This window comes from Lithobates pipiens, unplaced genomic scaffold (assembly GCF_037356315.1).
Source record: "Lithobates pipiens isolate NorthernLeopardFrog02 unplaced genomic scaffold, aLitPip1_a1.2 Scaffold_23, whole genome shotgun sequence".
Taxonomy (NCBI): domain Eukaryota; kingdom Metazoa; phylum Chordata; class Amphibia; order Anura; family Ranidae; genus Lithobates; species Lithobates pipiens.
The window spans coordinates 44,933,509-44,953,160 of NW_027507785.1; the positions used below are offsets into that span (position 1 = coordinate 44,933,509).

At 45.5% G+C, this 19,652-nt stretch overlaps 1 protein-coding gene across 1 annotated transcript in view; it reads left to right on the top strand.

The window, feature by feature from the left end:
* DOCK3 (dedicator of cytokinesis 3) overlaps positions 1 to 19,652 on the top strand; it is a 189,767-nt gene that overhangs the window by 50,583 nt on the left and 119,532 nt on the right. Inside the window, 3 exon segments of the mRNA XM_077451060.1 lie at positions 3,062 to 3,145; positions 12,409 to 12,492; positions 18,611 to 18,671. Of these exon segments, the coding sequence (XP_077307186.1) occupies positions 3,062 to 3,145; positions 12,409 to 12,492; positions 18,611 to 18,671 (229 nt within the window).

Genomic DNA, 19,652 nt, shown 5'->3' on the forward strand with positions numbered 1-19,652 from the left:
TCCTATGGGGGGGGGGGGGGGGGGTCACATAATACTGAGCTATCTCATGGGGTCATAACATTAGGTTTCAATGAAGAGGTTTGAAGATTCTTCATTTCACGTTTCTATCTGAATGACATGCAGACCCCTTTGTAGATGCTGAGATAAACTCAGTTGCAGGGTAAGCCACACCACAAGTGTAGTACACACAGAGGACACTGATAGACCTGTACTGGGGGGGGGGGGGGGGAGCAGTAAAGCACAGTGCAGTAAGATCCAGTCTGTCCACAGATATTCCAGAGCAGTTTGATGGGTCATTGCTGACCATTGAGAGATCACCCCATAGAGATACATAGTAGAGTGTCCCCACCATTCATATAAAGTGAATGAAGTGTAGCAGATTAATTCCTGGGGAGCCCTGTTACAGTGAGCAACAGGCATCCAGAGAGTCCACAATGTATAGTATCAATGTATAGTAACATGGTATGATTGTATAGTATCATTGTATCATGTACAGGGCAGCCATCAGAAATTTTTGGGCCCCTTACATAGCTTTAGACCTGCCCCCCCCCCCCTACAGCTTGACCACCAACATTCCACAGGGCTTGCCTATGGGCCATCGTACTGAACCTGCACACCGATCACCTCACCTGTACGCACTCAGCCCCCCCTCAATCCTGTATGTATGTCAGCCCCCTCACACCTGTATATTTGCCAGCCCCCCTCACACCTGTATATATATCAGCCCCCCCCCCCACACACACCTGTATATATGTCAGCCCCCCCACACACACCTGTATATATGTCAGCCCCCCCACACACACACCTGTATATATGTCAGCCCCCCCCACACACACCTGTATATATGTCAGCCCCCCCACACACACACCTGTATATATGTCAGCCCCCCCACACACACCTGTATATATGTCAGCCCCCCCACACACACACCTGTATATATATCAGCCCCCCCCCACACACACCTGTATATATGTCAGCCCCCCCACACACACCTGTATATATGTCAGCCCCCCCACACACACACCTGTATATATGTCAGCCCCCCCACACACACCTGTATATATGTCAGCCCCCCCACACACACACCTGTATATATGTCAGCCCCCCCACACACACCTGTATATATGTAAGCCCCCCCACACACACCTGTATATATGTCAGCCCCCCCCGCCACACACACCTGTATAGATGTCAGCCCCCCCCCCCACACACACACACACATCTGTATATATGTCAGCCCCCAACCTGTATATATGTCAGCCCCCACACACGCACACACCTGTATATATGGCAGCCCCCCTCACACACACCTTGTATATATCAGACCCCCAAACACACACACACACACACCTGTATATATGGCAGCCCCCCCTCACACACCTGTATATATGTCAGTGCCCCCCACACACACCTGTATATATGTCAGCCCCCCCCCCCCACACACACACCTGTATATATGGCAGCCCCACATACACAAATCTGTACACACACAAGCCTCTGGCCCCTCCCTGTACACAAACAGCCCCCCTCCCTTTCCTTCACAGCCCCTACTTGTAGCTTCCTAACTGATTCCGGCGCGTTTTTACAAAGCTGACATGTTGCTGAGAAGCATAGTACAGGCAGATCACATCACACGAGGGGTGCACATGCACATAGTAGCCAGAGGTGGCAGTAAAGAGCTTGACGACTAAAATTAATGACACCAGAACTGCAGAAACTGTGAGATCTTTTCTATACTGCACAGGGCCGGTCCCCTTCCCCCGCCCTGCCTTCTTTTGGCCCGGGCGGGCCCCTCGGGCCCCGGGGACCCTTACAGTTGTAATGGCTGTACCCCCCTGATCATGTATAGTATCATTGTATAGTATCATTGTATCACTGTATAGTAACATGGTATGATTGTATAGTATCATTGCATAGTACCATGGTATGATTGTATAGTATCATTGCATAGTACCATGGTATGATTGTATAGTATCATTGTATCACTGTATAGTAGTACAGTATCATTGTATACAGTTGTGCTCAAAAGTCTGCATCCCCTGGCAGAAATAGTGAAATGTTGGCACTGATATTAAGAATATGACTGATCATGCCAAAAACTGTCTTTTATTTAAGGATAGTGATGATATGAGGCCATTTATTATCACAGAGTTGTTTGGCTCCTTTTTAAATCATAATGATAACAGAAATCACCCAAATGCTCCGCCCCCCAACCCCGGAATGTTTGGCCTTGTTACAGACACACAAGGTGACACACACAGGTTACAATGGCAATTAAAGGTAAATTTACCCACCTTGTTAACTCTCACATGGATGCACTGAGCAGGCTAGATAATGAGTCACGGAGAGCAGAAAAGAACTGTCAAAAGACCTGCGTAACAAGGTAATGGAACTTTATAAAGATGAAAAAGTATAAAAAGAATAAAAGATAGAAAAAGATATCCAAAGCCTTGAATGAGGTGATCAAATACCACCAAAAGAAAGATCTATGTGTGGGGAAAAAAAGGACATCAATTTGTTTTTTGTACAACATCGCACAACCGCGCCATTGTCAGTTAAAGAAATGCAGTGCCATATCGCAAAAAAAAAATGGCCTGGTCATTATGGGGGTAAAAGCTTCCAGGACTGAAGTGGTTAAGCTTTGACAAAAACCCTGGAAGCTGATTGGCAGAGCTGCACCAGATTTGGCACTCTCTCTAGTTTAAATGAATGATTGCATAGCAGGATTGTATCAATGTGTAGTGTCATTGTACCGTTGTACAGTATCATTGTATCATTGTATAGTAATATTGTATTATTGTATCATTGCGTTTTGCAGATTGTTACAATGTCACAGCGCAGTGACACAGAGTTCCAATGAGCCCCACCACATATTGCCATAATGTCACCTCCCGCCAGCACAGAGCAGCGATCGCGTAGGAAGGTGGCGAGGGGCTCACACGGAGCGCTGACATTCGCCCGGCGCCCAGAAAGAAATGTGTGATAAAAATACTGAACGCTGAATCTTTATTGTCATTTGGTTGCTGAACGTCACTGATGACTCTCTCTTTGTCTCCCTCAGTGTTATCCAGTTTCCGAGGATCCGTGCCACAAGGGTTAACTCTAGAACTGGGAGAAACCGTCCACATTCTGGAAAAATGTGAAGGTGAGCGTTCGCTGCGGTACAACGCATGACAAACCGCCAACAACACCACTCATAAGATAACGCGGCCACAGCATAAGGCGGCGCTATTCACTTCAAGTGAATGGGTATCCCTATGATGTTACATGACAAACACACAGGGCTGGTGCAAGGAGTTTTGACACCCTTGGCGAAACCTCATTTTACCACCCTCATTGGCCCCGCCCCTGTCTCCACCCCTTTGCCCTGCCCATGTAGCCCATGTGACCTATCTGACCATTACACTGAAATACCTGACCCCTACACTTGCCTACCTACACTGACCTACCTAACCCCTACACTGACCTACCTGACCACTACACTGACCTAGCTGAACATTATGCTGACCTACCTGACACCAACACTGACCTACCTAACACCTACACTAACCTACCTGACCCCTGCACTGACCTGCCTGACCCCTACACTGACCTACCTGACCTTTATACTGACCTACCTGACACCAACACCGACCTACCTAATACCTACACTAACTTACCTGACCCCTACACTGACCTATCTGACACCAACACTGACCTACCTGACCTTTATACTGACCTACCTGACCCCTACACTAATTTACCTGACACCAACACTGACCTACCTGACACCTACACTGACCTACCTGACACCTACACTAACCTACTTGACCACGACACTGACCTACCTGACCTTTACTGACCTACGTGACACCGGCACTGACCTATATGACCCCTACACTAACCTACCTGACCATAAGGCCTCATACACACTGGACGTTAAAATAACGTTATAAAAATGCCAATAGCCTTGCGGTGAGTTTTTCAACCCTTTTCAACGATTTTATAATAGCGTTTTGTTTTTTTAAGCGTCTATTAGCGTATTCATATCACTTTTCCACATCCACGATCTATCTATCTATCTATCTATCTATCTATCTATCTATCTATCTATCTATCTATCTATCTGTCTGTCTGTCTATCTATCTATCTGTCTGTCTGTCTGTCTATCGATCTATCTCTCTGTCTATCTGTTGTCTGTCTGTCTATCCATCTATCTATCTGTCTGTCTGTCTGTCTGTCTGTCTGTCTGTCTATCTATCTATCTTTCTATCTATCTATCTATCTTTCTATCTATCTATCTATCTATCTATCTATCTATCTATCTATCTATCTATATCTATCTATCTACCTATCTATCTATCTGTCTGTCTGTCTGTCTGTCTGTCTGTCTATCGATCTATCTCTCTGTCTATCTGTTGTCTGTCTGTCTATCCATCTGTCTGTCTGTCTGTCTGTCTGTCTGTCTGTCTGTCTGTCTATCTATCTATCTATCTATCTATCTATCTATCTGTCTGTCTGTCTGTCTGTTTATCCATCTATCTATCTATCTATCTATCTATCTATCTATCTATCTATCTATCTATCTATCTGTCTATCGATCTATCTCTCTGTCTATCTGTCCATCTATCCATCTATCTATCTATCCATCTATCTATCCATCTATCTATCTATCTATCTATCTATCTGTCTGTCTGTCTGTCTGTCTGTCGATCTACCTCTCTGTCTATCTGTTGTCTGTCTGTCTGTCCGTCCGTCCGTCTATCTATCTATCTATCTATCTATCTATCTATCTATCTATCTATCTATCTATCTATCTATCTATCTATCTATCTATCTATCTATCTGTCTGTCTGTCTGTCGATCTACCTCTCTGTCGATCTGTTGTCTGTCTGTCTGTCCGTCCGTCCGTCCGTCCGTCCGTCCGTCCGTCCGTCCGTCCGTCCGTCTATCTATCTATCTATCGATCTACCTCTCTGTCTATCTGTTGTCTGTCTGTCTGTCCGTCCGTCTGTCTATCTATCTATCTATCTATCTATCTATCTATCTATCTATCTATCTATCTATCTATCTATCTATCTATCTATCTATCTATCTATCTATCTATCTATCTATCTATCTATCTATCTATCTATCTATCTATCTATCTATCCCGTACAGCAAAAACAATTGCTGTTTTTTTTTTTTGTAATCTTCAGGAATTGTTGATTTTTGGATGATTTCGCAGTCTGTGGGATCTTTGGGTCGCTTTGCGTTTTTTGCCGGTTTTTTTTATACTTTTCCTCCATGTTTCCAGTCGGATGTCGGTGTTGCGTGTGACGGGGGGGACGGGGGTGAATAGCAGACGCAGCTTCTGGTAAATTACTGCACAGAGAATTCTTGGTGACCCCGCGATGCGGGACGCTGTGCCGGTGACAACAGGAATGTCAGTTGACGCGGCTGTCACCTCGGATAGCGGTGGTGGTGGCCGTCTCCGGCGGTGACACGCGTTGTCTGAATGTGTCTCATTCGTTCTTCTCATTCGGGAACACCTCGGTGACATCCCAGAGTCACCCCCGTGCCCTACATCTCTCTGTCTATAGGGCCCGACATGTCCTCTCTGTCACCTGCTCAGGATAAAAACGTTCCCCGCAACAATGCCGCCACACGAGGCCCATTCTGATTGGTTGTCAGACATTATTATCTTCACCGAGGGAGCAGCCGCTCTGACAACAAAAACACCTTCACAGGGCTTCTTTGTCGAAGGTGGAAAATGATATTATTTAGCAGGTTTTTTTTTTTTCTTGAATAGATTTTTTTTTTAACCCCTTCAGCTCTCACCCCAGTACGCCCCCTATGGAGCAGAGGAATATTAATGATAAAAACATTAAATTTAAAAAAAATTAGCAGCAAAAGCAAAACTGTATTTTGGCATTTCTGGTTACGGTCTTCTGTTGACAAGTTATTAGCAGCTTGTGCAAGTCTTGGTCTGATCTAGACATGTGTAATTTGTTTCATTCCGAATAAATTTTTTAACGAATTTCGACAAATTTGTTCATTTGGAAATATCCGAATGAATGAAAACACGCTTGACTAGTTTTTCCGAATATTCGTAAATTCGTAAATTCATACATTTATAAATTTGGAAATTCGGAAATTCAAAAATGCGAAAACCCGAAGATTTAAAAATCTGAAATAATAACTAACTGATAATAACTTCTACTATTACTAATATTAAATTATAGGTATTGGAATTTTTCATTTCAAATTTGTCTGTTAGTGAATGTAACGAATACAGATTTATCCGAAGTTACAAAATAACGAATGCCGTATATAAACCAATGGAACATAACAAATTCATAATAATAATAAATAACAATAATAATAATAATAATAAAAACTATAAATAAAAAATATTTTTTTTTATTTAATAACCACTATTTTAATATAAAAATTACAAAATGTGATAAAAAAAAAAAACATGCATATCAAAAGGATTATATCAAAAGGGTGTACAAAAAAAGAAAAAAAAAGAGAGAGAAAGAATAATAATAAAAACTTTTTATTATAATTATTATTATTTATTAATTTGTTCCGTTCCATTTGTTTAGATAAGTCATTCTTTAGTTCTGATCATTCGTAACCTTTGATTAATTTGTATTTGTTATGTTCACTAACAGCCAAATTTGAAAGAAAATTCCAATACCTATCATTTAATAATTATTAGTTAGTTATTTATTCTTTAGAATTTTCGGATTTTCTTTCTTATGTTCGGATTTTAGAATTTTCGAATTTATGAATTTACGCATTTTCGAATTTACAAATTTGAGAATTGCGATCATAACGAATGACCCAAAAAACTAAAAAATAAATAAAAAATAAAACCTAATGAAACGAAAACGAACACATTTTTCGGCAGTGCACTAGTCTGATCTGATGCAGTTAAAGGGGTTGTAAAAGTTTGTGAAAAAACACTTCACAGTCACCGCCCCCCCCCTAGCCCCCCCATTTTACTTACCTGAGCCCCTTCATCTCTTCAGCGGGGACGCACTGTCTCTCTCTCCATGGGGTCCCAGCTCTTGATTGGATAGATTGATAGCAGCGCAGTCATTGGCTCCCGCAGCTGTCAATCAAATCCAATGACGCGGGGGCACCGGGGGCCGATTCCGGCATTCTGTGTCTATAGACACAGATAATGGACTCGGGAGCGCGCCTGCAAGTTAACCCTTTCAGGGAAGTGCTTTTCCGAGGGGGCTATGAGATGTGGGGAGGAGCCGCGAGAGCCGCCGGGGGACCCCAAAAGAGGAGGTCGGGGCCACTCTGTGCAAAATGAGCTGCACATTGGAGGTAAGTATGATATGTTTGTTATTTTAAAATGAAAAAAAAAAAAAAAAAATCCTTACAATCACTTTAAGGGCAGAGGAGACATCAGGGGTCTGATAGACTCCAGATCGCTCAGTAAAGAGGACCTGTCACTGCTGATTGTTTACACTCTTTGTGACAGCAATAAAAGCGATCAAAAATAATTAAATAAATAAAACAAATCTAAACAGACAGTGTAAAAATAAAGAAAATTAAAAAATAATAATAAAACTTTTTTTAAAGCAACTCCATCCTCCCTTGCTTGCGCACAAAAGCGAACGCACGCACATGTAAACGTCACTTGCGCCACACACATGTGAGGTATCATGATGTATCACTTCAGACCCAGAGCAATTATTATAACCCCACACCTCCTGTGTAACTCTAAACTGGTAACCTGTAAAGGCATTTAAAGCGGAGGTCCACCCTAAAGTGGAGCTTCCACTCATTGGAACCCTCCCCCCCTCCGGCACCACAATTGGCACCTTTCATGGGGGAGGGGGGGGGGTGCAGGTACCTGTACAGTACAGTATTCGGGTGCCGACATCGCGGGCGCGCTGGGCGGGTAAGTGTCATTATTTTAAAAGTCAGCAGCTGCAGTATTTGTAGCTGCTGGCTTTTAAAAAAAAAAAACGGCGGAACTCCCGCTTTAAATCTTCGTCTATAGAGATTTTTAGATACCGTATAGTTTGGCGCCGTTCCACAAGCGTGCACAATTTTAAAGCGTAACATGTTAGGTATCTATTTACTCAGCATAACAACATATTTTATATTTTACCATAAAAAAATGGGTAAATGGGTATCATGTTGTGTTTGTGTTGCTAAAATTAATTAAAGTGCAGTGTTTTCCAAAAAAAACTGTGTTTTAAAAAAAAAAAATCGCTACGAAAATACAGTGTGACATAAAAAAAATTGCACCACCCACCATTTTATTCTTTAGGGCTTAAAAAGAACATATATGATTTTTTATTGAGGTTCTTAGTAATTTTTTTTGTAAAAAAACATGATTTTTTTTACTTATAGGAGAGAAGTGTCTGACTAGGCTTGGGAAGCAGGTGGTTAATTAGGGCTGATTGGTATTTACTAAGGGTTACAAAGGGGTTAAATGGGAGCATGTTTTATTTGTATCTTTTTTTTATTATTATTATTATTATTATTATTATTATTATTATTTTTAAGGTTGTGTTAACTAACATCATATGCAGGTCAGAGGTCATCCCTTTAATCTGCTATTACTGAGCCAGAGTAGTTACAATGAATTAATAATAACATTGCTACATTGTAACTCTGCTTGACATTGCAGCCTCTTCACACAGGGGCGGCACGACTTGCAGCGCAACTCACAGACGCGACCCGCAAACGACTTCAGCGGCGACTTGCAAAACGACTTCTGTATAGAAGTCAATGCAAGTCGCCCGAGGTCGCCCCAAAAGTAGTACAGGAACCTTTTTTCTAAGTCGGAGCGACTTGAGTCGCTCCTATTAGAACGGTTCCATAGTACAGAACGGAGTGCGACTTGTCAGGCGGCTAAGTCGCCTGGACAAGTCGCCCCTGTGTGAACCAAGCCTAATCTAATGCCGCGTACACACACGATCGGAAATTCCGTCAACAAAAGACCGATGAGAGCTTTTTGGTGGGAAAATGCGATCGTGTGTAGGCTCCATTGGACTTTGGCTGGCCGAAATCCAGCCACTAAAAGATTGCGAACACGTTCTCAATTTTTTCGGTCAGAAAAAGTTCCGATCGGAAATTCCAATCGTCTGTACAAATTCCAACGCGCAAAATTCCTACGCAGGCTTGGAAACAATTAGACGCATGCTCGGTATCATTGAACTTAATTTTCTTGGCTCGTCGTAGTGTTGTAGGTCACCGCGTTCTTGACGGTCAAAAATTCAGAGAACTTTTGTGTGACCGTGTGTGTGCAAGCCAAGCTTGAGCGGAATTCCGTCAGAAAAAACATCAACAAGTTTTTTTCCGACTGAAAATTTGCTCGTGTGTACGGGGCATGAGTGTCAGTTTTGTACCGCAGAAGAAAGATCGGTCCTTGTGCAAATAACACGAGTTCCCCGGTCAAGAATCATCAGTAAGGCTCGGTTCACGCCAAGCGTATGTTGGGGATCGCGTGCAAAATCGTACGCTTTCCTGACACTCACAAAAATGCGCTGCCCCATAGCAGATGTGTGGCAGCGCTATTAATTATTAATGGCACCCCACGCATTGCTAATGTACGCGTTTTCGCACGCGTCAAACCACATGGTGTTGCAACACCAAGTGGTTTAGTGTGGCGCTATTTTGGAAAACGGTCATGGACTTCTTTTCCGCATTTCCCGCACGTGGAGCAGCCCCTTGAAATGAGTGGGCTGACCTACATGCGAAAGCATAGGAATGTGCTGAAAGGTGTGAAAACGCGCACTCGTTCGCACCTGCATTGTGTGCGTATTGAGAATGTGTGCGCAATGTCGCACTGCCATTTGTACGCATCTTGTGTGCGTTCCTGCACCAAGCACATAGGGCTGCCCATTCATTTCAGTGAGATGCCTTTTGTGCAACAAAACCATCAAAGTAGCTCAGGTAGCTTTTTGTGTGTCGATCTTTGCATCTTTTTAACTGCAAGTATTGTTGCGCGTTTTTTTATCCACGTGGAAAATCACACGTCTGCTAGCCGTGTCTGGGGCACCATAAACAGGGAATGGTACTGTAAGCGTGACACGTGTTTTTCTCATGTTTCGTAAATGTGTGCAAAATTACACAATTTTTTGTACTTTTACGAGGCGCGCAGGTGTGAATGGGGCTGATCTATCTGCAACTGAAGCCACCAAAAAAAATGTTTTGTGGTATAAGGCCACCTAGGACATTTTCCCCTCTTCCCCCCACAGATTGGTGTTGGGGTGCTTGCTTAGCCTTGTAAAGTATTGCATAGGCTTGCGCAGGGGATTTGCCCAGTGTACCCAGGCACACCTTAATCACACAGATTCCCCCTGCTAAAACTACTGACACCATCCACTGTTCTACTGACACAAGCTCTGCCCTACTGACAAAGTCCCCTGCCTTACTGACACCATCCATTGCCTTGCTGACACTATACACTGCTCTACTGACTGACACCAACCTCTGCCCTACTGCTGACACCAATATTTTTCCTACTGACACATCCACTGCCCTACTGACAACATCATCTGGACTTCTGACACCATCCACTGCTCTACTGACACCATCCACTCCTCTACTGACACATCCACTGCCCTACTGACACCATCAACTGGACTACTGACACCATCCACTGGACTACTGACACCATCCACTGCTTTACTGACACCATCCACTCCTCTACTGACACTGTCCACTGCTCTACTGACACCATCCACTGCCCTACTGACACTGTCCACTGCCCTACTGACACTGTCCACTGCCCTACTGACACCGTCCACTGCTCTACTGACAACATCCACTGCCCTACTGACACCGTCCACTGCTCTACTGACACCGTCCACTGCCCAACTAACACCATCCACTGCCCTACTTACACCGTCCTCTGCTCTACTGACACCGTCCACTGCCCTACTGATGCTGTCCACTGCCCTACTGACACCGTCCACTGCTCTACTGACACCGTCCACTGCCCAACTAACACCATCCACTGCCCTACTTACACCGTCCTCTGCTCTACTGACACCGTCCACTGCCCTACTGATGCTGTCCACTGCCCTACTGACACTGTCCACTGCCCTACTGACACCGTCCACTGCTCTACTGACACCATCCACTGCCCTACTGACACTGTCCACTGCCCTACTGACACTGTCCACTGCCCTACTGACACTGTCCACTGCCCTACTGACACCGTCCACTGCTCTACTGACACCATCCACTGCCCTACTGACACCGTCCACTGCTCTACTGACACCGTCCACTGCCCAACTAACACCATCCACTGCCCTACTTACACCGTCCTCTGCTCTACTGACACCGTCCACTGCCCTACTGATGCTGTCCACTGCCCTACTGACACCGTCCACTGCTCTACTGACACCGTCCACTGCCCAACTAACACCATCCACTGCCCTACTTACACCGTCCTCTGCTCTACTGACACCGTCCACTGCCCTACTGATGCTGTCCACTGCCCTACTGACACTGTCCACTGCCCTACTGACACCGTCCACTGCTCTACTGACACCATCCACTGCCCTACTGACACTGTCCACTGCCCTACTGACACTGTCCACTGCCCTACTGACACTGTCCACTGCCCTACTGACACCGTCCACTGCTCTACTGACACCATCCACTGCCCTACTGACACCGTCCACTGCTCTACTGACACCGTCCACTGCCCAACTAACACCATCCACTGCCCTACTTACACCGTGCTCTGCTCTACTGATACCGTCCACTGCCCTACTGATGCTGTCCACTGTTCTACTGACACCATCCACTGCCCCACTGCCACCATCCTCTGCCCCACTGCCACCATCCACTGCCCTGCTGACACCATCCACTGTCCTACTGACACCATCCTCTGCTCTACTGACACCATCCACTGCCCTACTGACACCATCCACTGCCCTACTGACACCATCCTCTGCCCTACTGATGTTGTCCACTGTTCTACTGACACCATCCACTGCCCTACTGACACCATCCTCTGCCCCACTGCCACCATCCACTGCCCCAATGCCACCATCCTCTGCCCCACTGCCACCATCCACTGCCCTACTGACACCATCCACTGCCCTACTGACACCATCCTCTGCCCCACTGACACCGTCCACTTTGCGTTTGAGCTTTGGGGTGCAAACTCTAATGCAATAGGCTGAATAAACCTATGGAGAATCAGGTTTTAGATAGTCTGCACTAGGACAGAAATTTCAGGAGGCTTTATCTGGGGGATGGGGAAGGGGCATATAAGGAAGGCTAGAGCAGGTGCCGACAAGTGAGCAGGGCACTGGATTAGGTGAAATGTGTCCATTCTTTCTAACTCCTTCATTCGCTTCTAATCTCTATGTTTCAATTAAGTTCCAATATTACAATGTTGTTACAATAAAGTGAGTGCTGGAGATGCGCTAACAGGTTCTCTTTATCTTCCAGGTTGGTACAGAGGATCATCATTCAAGAACCCCAATATAAAGGTAATGAAGTCTGTACTAAACCAGATGCTTAAAGGAGAACCCCGCTAAGCAAAAATGATGAATTGATCACATCTGATAATATAAGAAAATCCACAAGCCTGGCAATAATCGCTCTCCGGTTGTCTCCATGGCGCTCACTGCCAATTGCATGTGCAGCAATTTCAATATATTCCATATGTTCAGCTGCTGATCCTCTTCCACAAGGAAGAACTGAAATCTAAAACCAGCTATAAAAAAAACTGAGCCATAATTCTGTGGGATCTTTCCCTGCTCTGCTCCTGCATATGGTGTGCTCCTTGTGAGTATGAGCTACCTTAGTGGAACACACAGGCACATCTTTTGAGGGTGTCACGAGCCATTGTTTGTGTCATTTACAATTACAGACATAGGAGGGACGGCTGATCATTTGTTGCACTTAGTAGCTTTATAATCCCATTCTGATTTTAAGTGAGCGGGGTTCTTCTTTAACTATTTTCATTGTCCTGTCACTGTGTACCCCTCTTCCTACCCCCCTCTACTCTGCCTTAAATCAGTGCAGTCACTTTAACGGGATCATCATTTATTTTCCAATAAAGAAAAAGCTCCAGTGTTATTGATGTCAGCAGCAGAGGGTTGTGCCGGGATAGTCAGTGAAAGTGATTCGGCCTCCCAGCTGATAAATTGAAAATGAAAGATTTTGCTTCCTTCTTAGCAGTGCAGTATAGCGGTGATTGCGCTGTCCTGTTCCTTTCTCCCAGCAAAAGTCTACTGGGCTGATCAGGAAACAGACTCTTCATGTGGATAATTGATTTTATCTCAACAGCTGTTCATCAGGAATGATGAGTGCACTGGATGATACATTGCAGGGATGATGAGTGCACTGGCTGATACATTGCAGGAATGATGAGTGCACTGGCAGGAATGATGAGTGCACTGGCTGATACATTGCAGGAATGATGAGTGCACTGGCAGGAATGATGAGTGCACTGGCTGATACATTGCAGGGATGATGAGTGCACTGGCATGAATGATGAGTGCACTGGCTGATACATTGCAGGGATGATGAGTGCACTGGCTGATACATTGCAGGAATTATGAGTGCACTGGCAGGAATGATGAGTGCACTGGCTGATACATTGCAGGAATGATGAGTGCACTGGCAGGAATGATGAGTGCACTGGCTGATACATTGCAGGAATGATGAGTGCACTGGCAGGAATGATGAGTGCACTGGATGATACACTGCAGGAATGATGAGTGCACTGGCTGATACATTGCAGGAATGATGAGTGCACTGGCTGATACATTGCAGGAATGATGAGTGCACTGGCTTGTACATCGCAGGAATGATGAGTATACTGGCTGATACACTGCAGGAATGATGAGTGCAGTGGCTGATACACTGCAGGAATGATGAGTACACTGGCTGATACACTGCAAGAATGATGAGTGCACTGGCTGATACATTGCAGGAATGATGAGTGCACTGGCAGGAATGATGAGTGCACTGGCTGATACATTGCAGGGATGATGAGTGCACTGGCTGATACATTGCAGGAATTATGAGTGCACTGGCAGGAATGATGAGTGCACTGGCTGATACATTGCAGGAATGATGAGTGCACTGGCAGGAATGATGAGTGCACTGGCTGATACATTGCAGGAATGATGAGTGCACTGGCAGGAATGATGAGTGCACTGGATGATACACTGCAGGAATGATGAGTGCACTGGCTGATACATTGCAGGAATGATGAGTGCACTGGCTGATACATTGCAGGAATGATGAGTGCACTGGCTTGTACATCGCAGGAATGATGAGTATACTGGCTGATACACTGCAGGAATGATGAGTGCAGTGGCTGATACACTGCAGGAATGATGAGTACACTGGCTGATACACTGCAAGAATGATGAGTGCACTGGCTGATACATTGCAGGAATGATGAGTACACTGGCTGATACACTGCAGGAATACTGAGTGCACTGGCTGATACATTGCAGGAATGATGAGTGCACTGGCTGATACATTGCAGGAATGATGAGTGCACTGGCTGATACACTGCAGGAATGATGAGTGCACTGGCTGATACACTGCAGGAATGATGAGTGCACTGGCAGGAATGATGAGTGCACTGGCTGATACATTGCAGGAATGATGAGTGCACTGGCTGATACATTGCAGGAATGAGGAGTGCACTGGCTGATACATTGCAGGAATGATGAGTGCACTGGCTGATACACTGCAGGAATGATGAGTGCACTGGCTGATACACTGCAGGAATGATGAGTGCACTGGCTGATACATTGCAGGAATGATGAGTGCACTGGCTGATACACTGCAGGAATGATGAGTGCACTGGCTGATACATTGCAGGAATGATGAGTGCACTGGCTGATACACTGCAGGAATGATGAGTGCACTGGCTGATACACTGCAGGAATGATGAGTGCACTGGCTGATACACTGCAGGGATGATGAGTGCACTGGCTGATACACTGCAGGAATGATGAGTGCACTGACAGGAATGATGAGTGCACTGGCTGATACATTGCAGGAATGATGAGTGCACTGGCAGTAATGATGAGTGCACTGGCAGGAACGATGAGTGCACTGGCTGATACATTGCAGGAATGATGAGTGCACTGGCAGTAATGATGAGTGCACTGACAGGAATGATGAGTGCACTGGCTGATACATTGCAGGAATGATGAGTGCACTGGCAGTAATGATGAGTGCACTGGCTGATACATTGCAGGAATGATGAGTGCACTGTCTGATACATTGCAGGAACGATGAGTGCACTGGCAGGAATGATGAGTGCACTGGCAGGAATGATGAGTGCACTGGCTGATACACTGAAACAGGCACTCAAATGGAGCCGAGGGGTAGGCAGAAGAGGCAGCCACCCTGGAAAGGGGCGTAAAACAGGCCAGACCTACAATCTATGCTGCTGAAGTAGTTCACAGCTCATGGGGTGGGAAGAGGAAGCGGGGTGGGAAGAGGAAGCGGGGTGGGAAGAGGAAGCGGGGTGGGGGTACTTTTACCTCTTTTGCCCTGAGGACTTTGTCCCATCACTGCCACATTTCTTTATATGAAGTACCATGGTGGAAATATAAGATATGGGGATTACAATATTCACTTTAATCAGGCAAATTGCTATGACAGGTAGAGTATATGCCAGCCAATCAGAGGCCAGCTCTCATCAGTTCCTGACAGAATTCTGATTGGTTGTTGTGGGTCGCTGCACTCTGCCCATGTCCTGGAGCTGTCTATGGTGCCGAACGGCCAGTCAGGGCTTTCATACCCCTTGAAATCCTCCACATTGTATCATGTTACAACCAAAAACATAAATGTATTTTATTGGGATTTTATGTGATAGACCAACACAAAGTGGCTCCATAATTGTGAAGTGGAAGGAAAATGATAAGTGATTTTCCAAATTGTTTACAAATAAATATGTGAAAAGTGTGTGTGGGGGGGGGGGGGGGGAATTGTATTCAACCCCCTTTACTCTGATACCCCTAACTGAAATCTAGTGGAACCAATTTCCTTCAGAAGTCCCCCAATTAGTAAATAGAGTCCACCTGTGTATAATTTAATCTCAGTATAAATACAGCTGTTCTGTGAAGCCCACATAGGTTTGTTGGAGAACCTTATTGAACAAACAGCATCATGAAGGCCAAGGAACACACCAGACAGGTTTAGGGATAAAGTTGTGGAGAAGTATAAAGCAGGGTTAGGTAATTAAAAAATCTCCCAAGCTTTGATCATCTCACGGAGCTCTGTTCAATCCATCATCGGAAAATGGAAAGAGTATGGGCACAACTGCAAACCTACCAAGACATGGCCGTCCACCTAAACTGACCGGGCCGGGCAAGGAGAGCATTCATCAGAGAAGAGCCAAGAGGTCCATGGTAACTCTGGAGGAGCTGCAGAGATCCACAGCTCAGGGGGGAGAATCTGTCCACAGGGCAACTATTAGTCGTCTCTCCACAAATCTGCCCTTTATGGAAGAGTGACAAGAAGAAAGACATTGGAGAAAGAAAGTCATAAGAAGTCCTGTTTGTAGTTTGTGAGAAGCCATGTGGGGGAGGGGGCAGCAAACATGTGGAAGAAGGTGATCTGGTCAGAGGAGACCAAAATTCAACTTTATGGCCTAAAAGCAAAATGCTATGTGTGGGGAAACTAACACCGCCCATCCCCCTGAACACACCATCCCCACCGTGAAACATGGTGGTGGCAGCATCATGTGGTGGGGATGGTTTTCTTCAGCAGGGACAGGGAAGCTGGTCAGAGTTGATGTGAAGATGGATGGAGACAAATACAGGACAATCTTAGAAGAAAACCTGTTAGAGTCTGCAAAAGACTTGAGACCGGGGCGGAGGTTCCCCTTCCAGCAGGACAACGACCCGAAACATCCAGCCAGAGCTACAATGGAATGGTTTACATCAAAGCATCTTCATGTGTTAGAATGGCCCAGTCACAGTCCAGACCTAAATCCCATTGAGAATCTGTGGCAAGACTTGAAAATTGCTGATCACAGACGCTCTCCATCCAATCTGACAGAGCTTGAGATATTCTACAAAGAAGAAGAATGGGGAGAAATGTCCTCTCTAGATGGGCAAAGCTGGTAGAGACACCCCCAAAAAGACTTGTAGAGAAAGGGGTTTTACAAAGTATTGACTCCGGGGGGCGCCATACAAATGCCCCCCTCCCCCCACACACACAAACACTTTTCACATATTTGTAAAAAGATAAATAAAAAACAATTATCGTTTTCCTTCCACTTCACAATTATGAGCCACTTTGTGTTGGTCCATCACATAAAATCCCAATAAAAATGCATTTACGTTTTTGGATGTAACATAACAACATGTGGAAAATTTCAAGGTACTGTATAGATAGATAGATAGATAGATAGAAAAGTGCTCCTCCGTTGAGAAAGGCCCCACCTTCTGTAGTAGGCACTGTAAGTAGTTTTCTAGCAAAAAATACTGATTAAACAAAAAGTGTCAGGAAAAGTGTCAGGAAAAGCCTGGTCTTCAAGTGTATAACCAGGTGTGGTCCATTGTTGTCACCATTGGCAAGCCTGCCCTGAAAAATAACATGAAACCATTGCTGGAGTGCATTCAGACAGGAAGTGACTGCAAAGAGGCAGCAAGGAGATCAGCATATTTTTTTGTGCACAGAGAAAACTAAATGTCCCCCCCCCCCATTAGGGTGTATATCTACTCTAATGTGTGTGCGCAGCATATTGCAACTCTGCAGAATATTTCACATTTTTCATTGCTCTATATTGTGAATTGTAATATATAGATGTGTGCCATGTCCTCAAATCTCTCATGCCCCGCCTGATACCCTCACCCACCCCCACTCCAGCTCCTCATTATGAAGCAGTGATTGCCTGGATGGTGCCCCCCCCCGGAATGTAGTAGTGGCGTGCACTGAGGCGTGAGTCACCAGGCCACACCCCCTTCCAGCTGTACATTTGCATATGTAATTGTATGGCTGTTCCCAGTTCAGTAGAGCTGCTGATGGCTGCAGTTCTATAATAAGGAGGCGGAGAGGGGCCCCGCAGAGCCCACTGCGTCCGGATCACATCAGGGGTGGCACACGTGTCATATTGTGCGTCTGTCTGTTGCTGCGTCCGTCCGTCCGTCCTCCTTTTACCTCCCCTTTCACTTCATGCGAATCTCATTTATATGAAATAGTGCGAAATACATTTCACACAGGACTTCTGATTGGTCAAGTCAACCAGGTTTGGAGAAAACCTTCTCCGCTTGGGTGCGTCGCAGTAAGGCGCGCATTACCGCAACGCTTGTTAATCCATCTTCCATTGGTTAGTGCAATGTTGCTGCGCTGGGCTTCCAGAAATGATATCACTCACCAGGTTCTGAATGGGTCCTTAAAAATTGAAGTCTGGCCCAGGCAAGGCTGGGACAAGGGGTGGGCAGGAGGGACAGGTGCCCTGGGCACTGTGGTATCAGGTGAGGTGGGTGAAGAGAATTTGTGTTGTAAGGGGGGATTTGGGGGGGGGGGCTATGTATTGCACTCTGCCGGTGTCCTGGAGCTGTCTACGGTCCATCAAAATGCCCCACAAGCGCGCCATAAACGACCCGTAAACGGCACATTTAAGGTGCGGTTGCGAAGCATCAAAAGTGTTAATTTCCCATTTTAGCATTGTGTTCACAAATGTCTGACGCAGATCGGCCCCCTGCTGCGGCCTTTCGCCTACAAAGGTACAATGACCAGTCTGATCACTGGGGGAGGGGAGACCGAGGAAATGACTCCTCCTCCTTCTACAAAGTTACAATGTACAGTCTGATCACTGGGGGGAGGAGCAACTGAGGAAATGACTCCTCCTCCTTCTAAAAAGTTACAATGTACAGTCTGATCACTGGGGGGAGGAGAGACTGAGGAAATGACTCCTCCCCCTTCTACAAAGTTACAATGTACAGTCTGATCACTGGGGGAGGAGAGACCAAGGAAATGACTCCTCCTCCTTCTACAAAGTTACAATGTACAGTCTGATCACTGGGGGGAGGAGAGACTGAGGAAATGACTCCTCCTCCTTCTACAAAGTTACAATGTACAGTCTGATCACTGGGGGAGGAGAGACCAAGGAAATGACTCCTCCTCCTTCTACAAAGTTACAATGTACAGTCTGATCACTGGGGGGAGGAGAGACTGAGGAAATGACTCCTCCTCCTTCTACAACGTTACAATGTACAGTCTGATCACTGGGGGGAGGAGAGACTGAGAAAATGACTCCTCCTCCTTCTACAAAGTTACAATGTACAGTCTGATCACTGGGGGGAGGAGAGACTGAGGAAATTCCCCCTGCATAGGCTGGACAGATATTTTGGGTCAGTTTGGACCGTTAATGATGAAACGCATTGAAGGTAAAATCTGACACAAATTTTCGTTTTTATTTTGGCGATTGCTCAGCAGAAGATTCCAGAAATAGTCGCGGCTTTCTCTAAAAACACATTTTCTTTCTGTTATGTAACAAAGGTGGCTCGCGGTAGAATATAATGACATCATACGGTAGGCGCTAATATTCCCCACATAGCCGCCTGGCACAGCGCCGTACAGAGGGACGTAGATAAAAGGCGAACTCCTCGCTACGGGAATCCATAGCAACTGGCTGGAATTTGCCCGCTGATAAAATAATGAGCCGGCACAAAGGATTTCATATATGTACATTTATACTGTAAAGA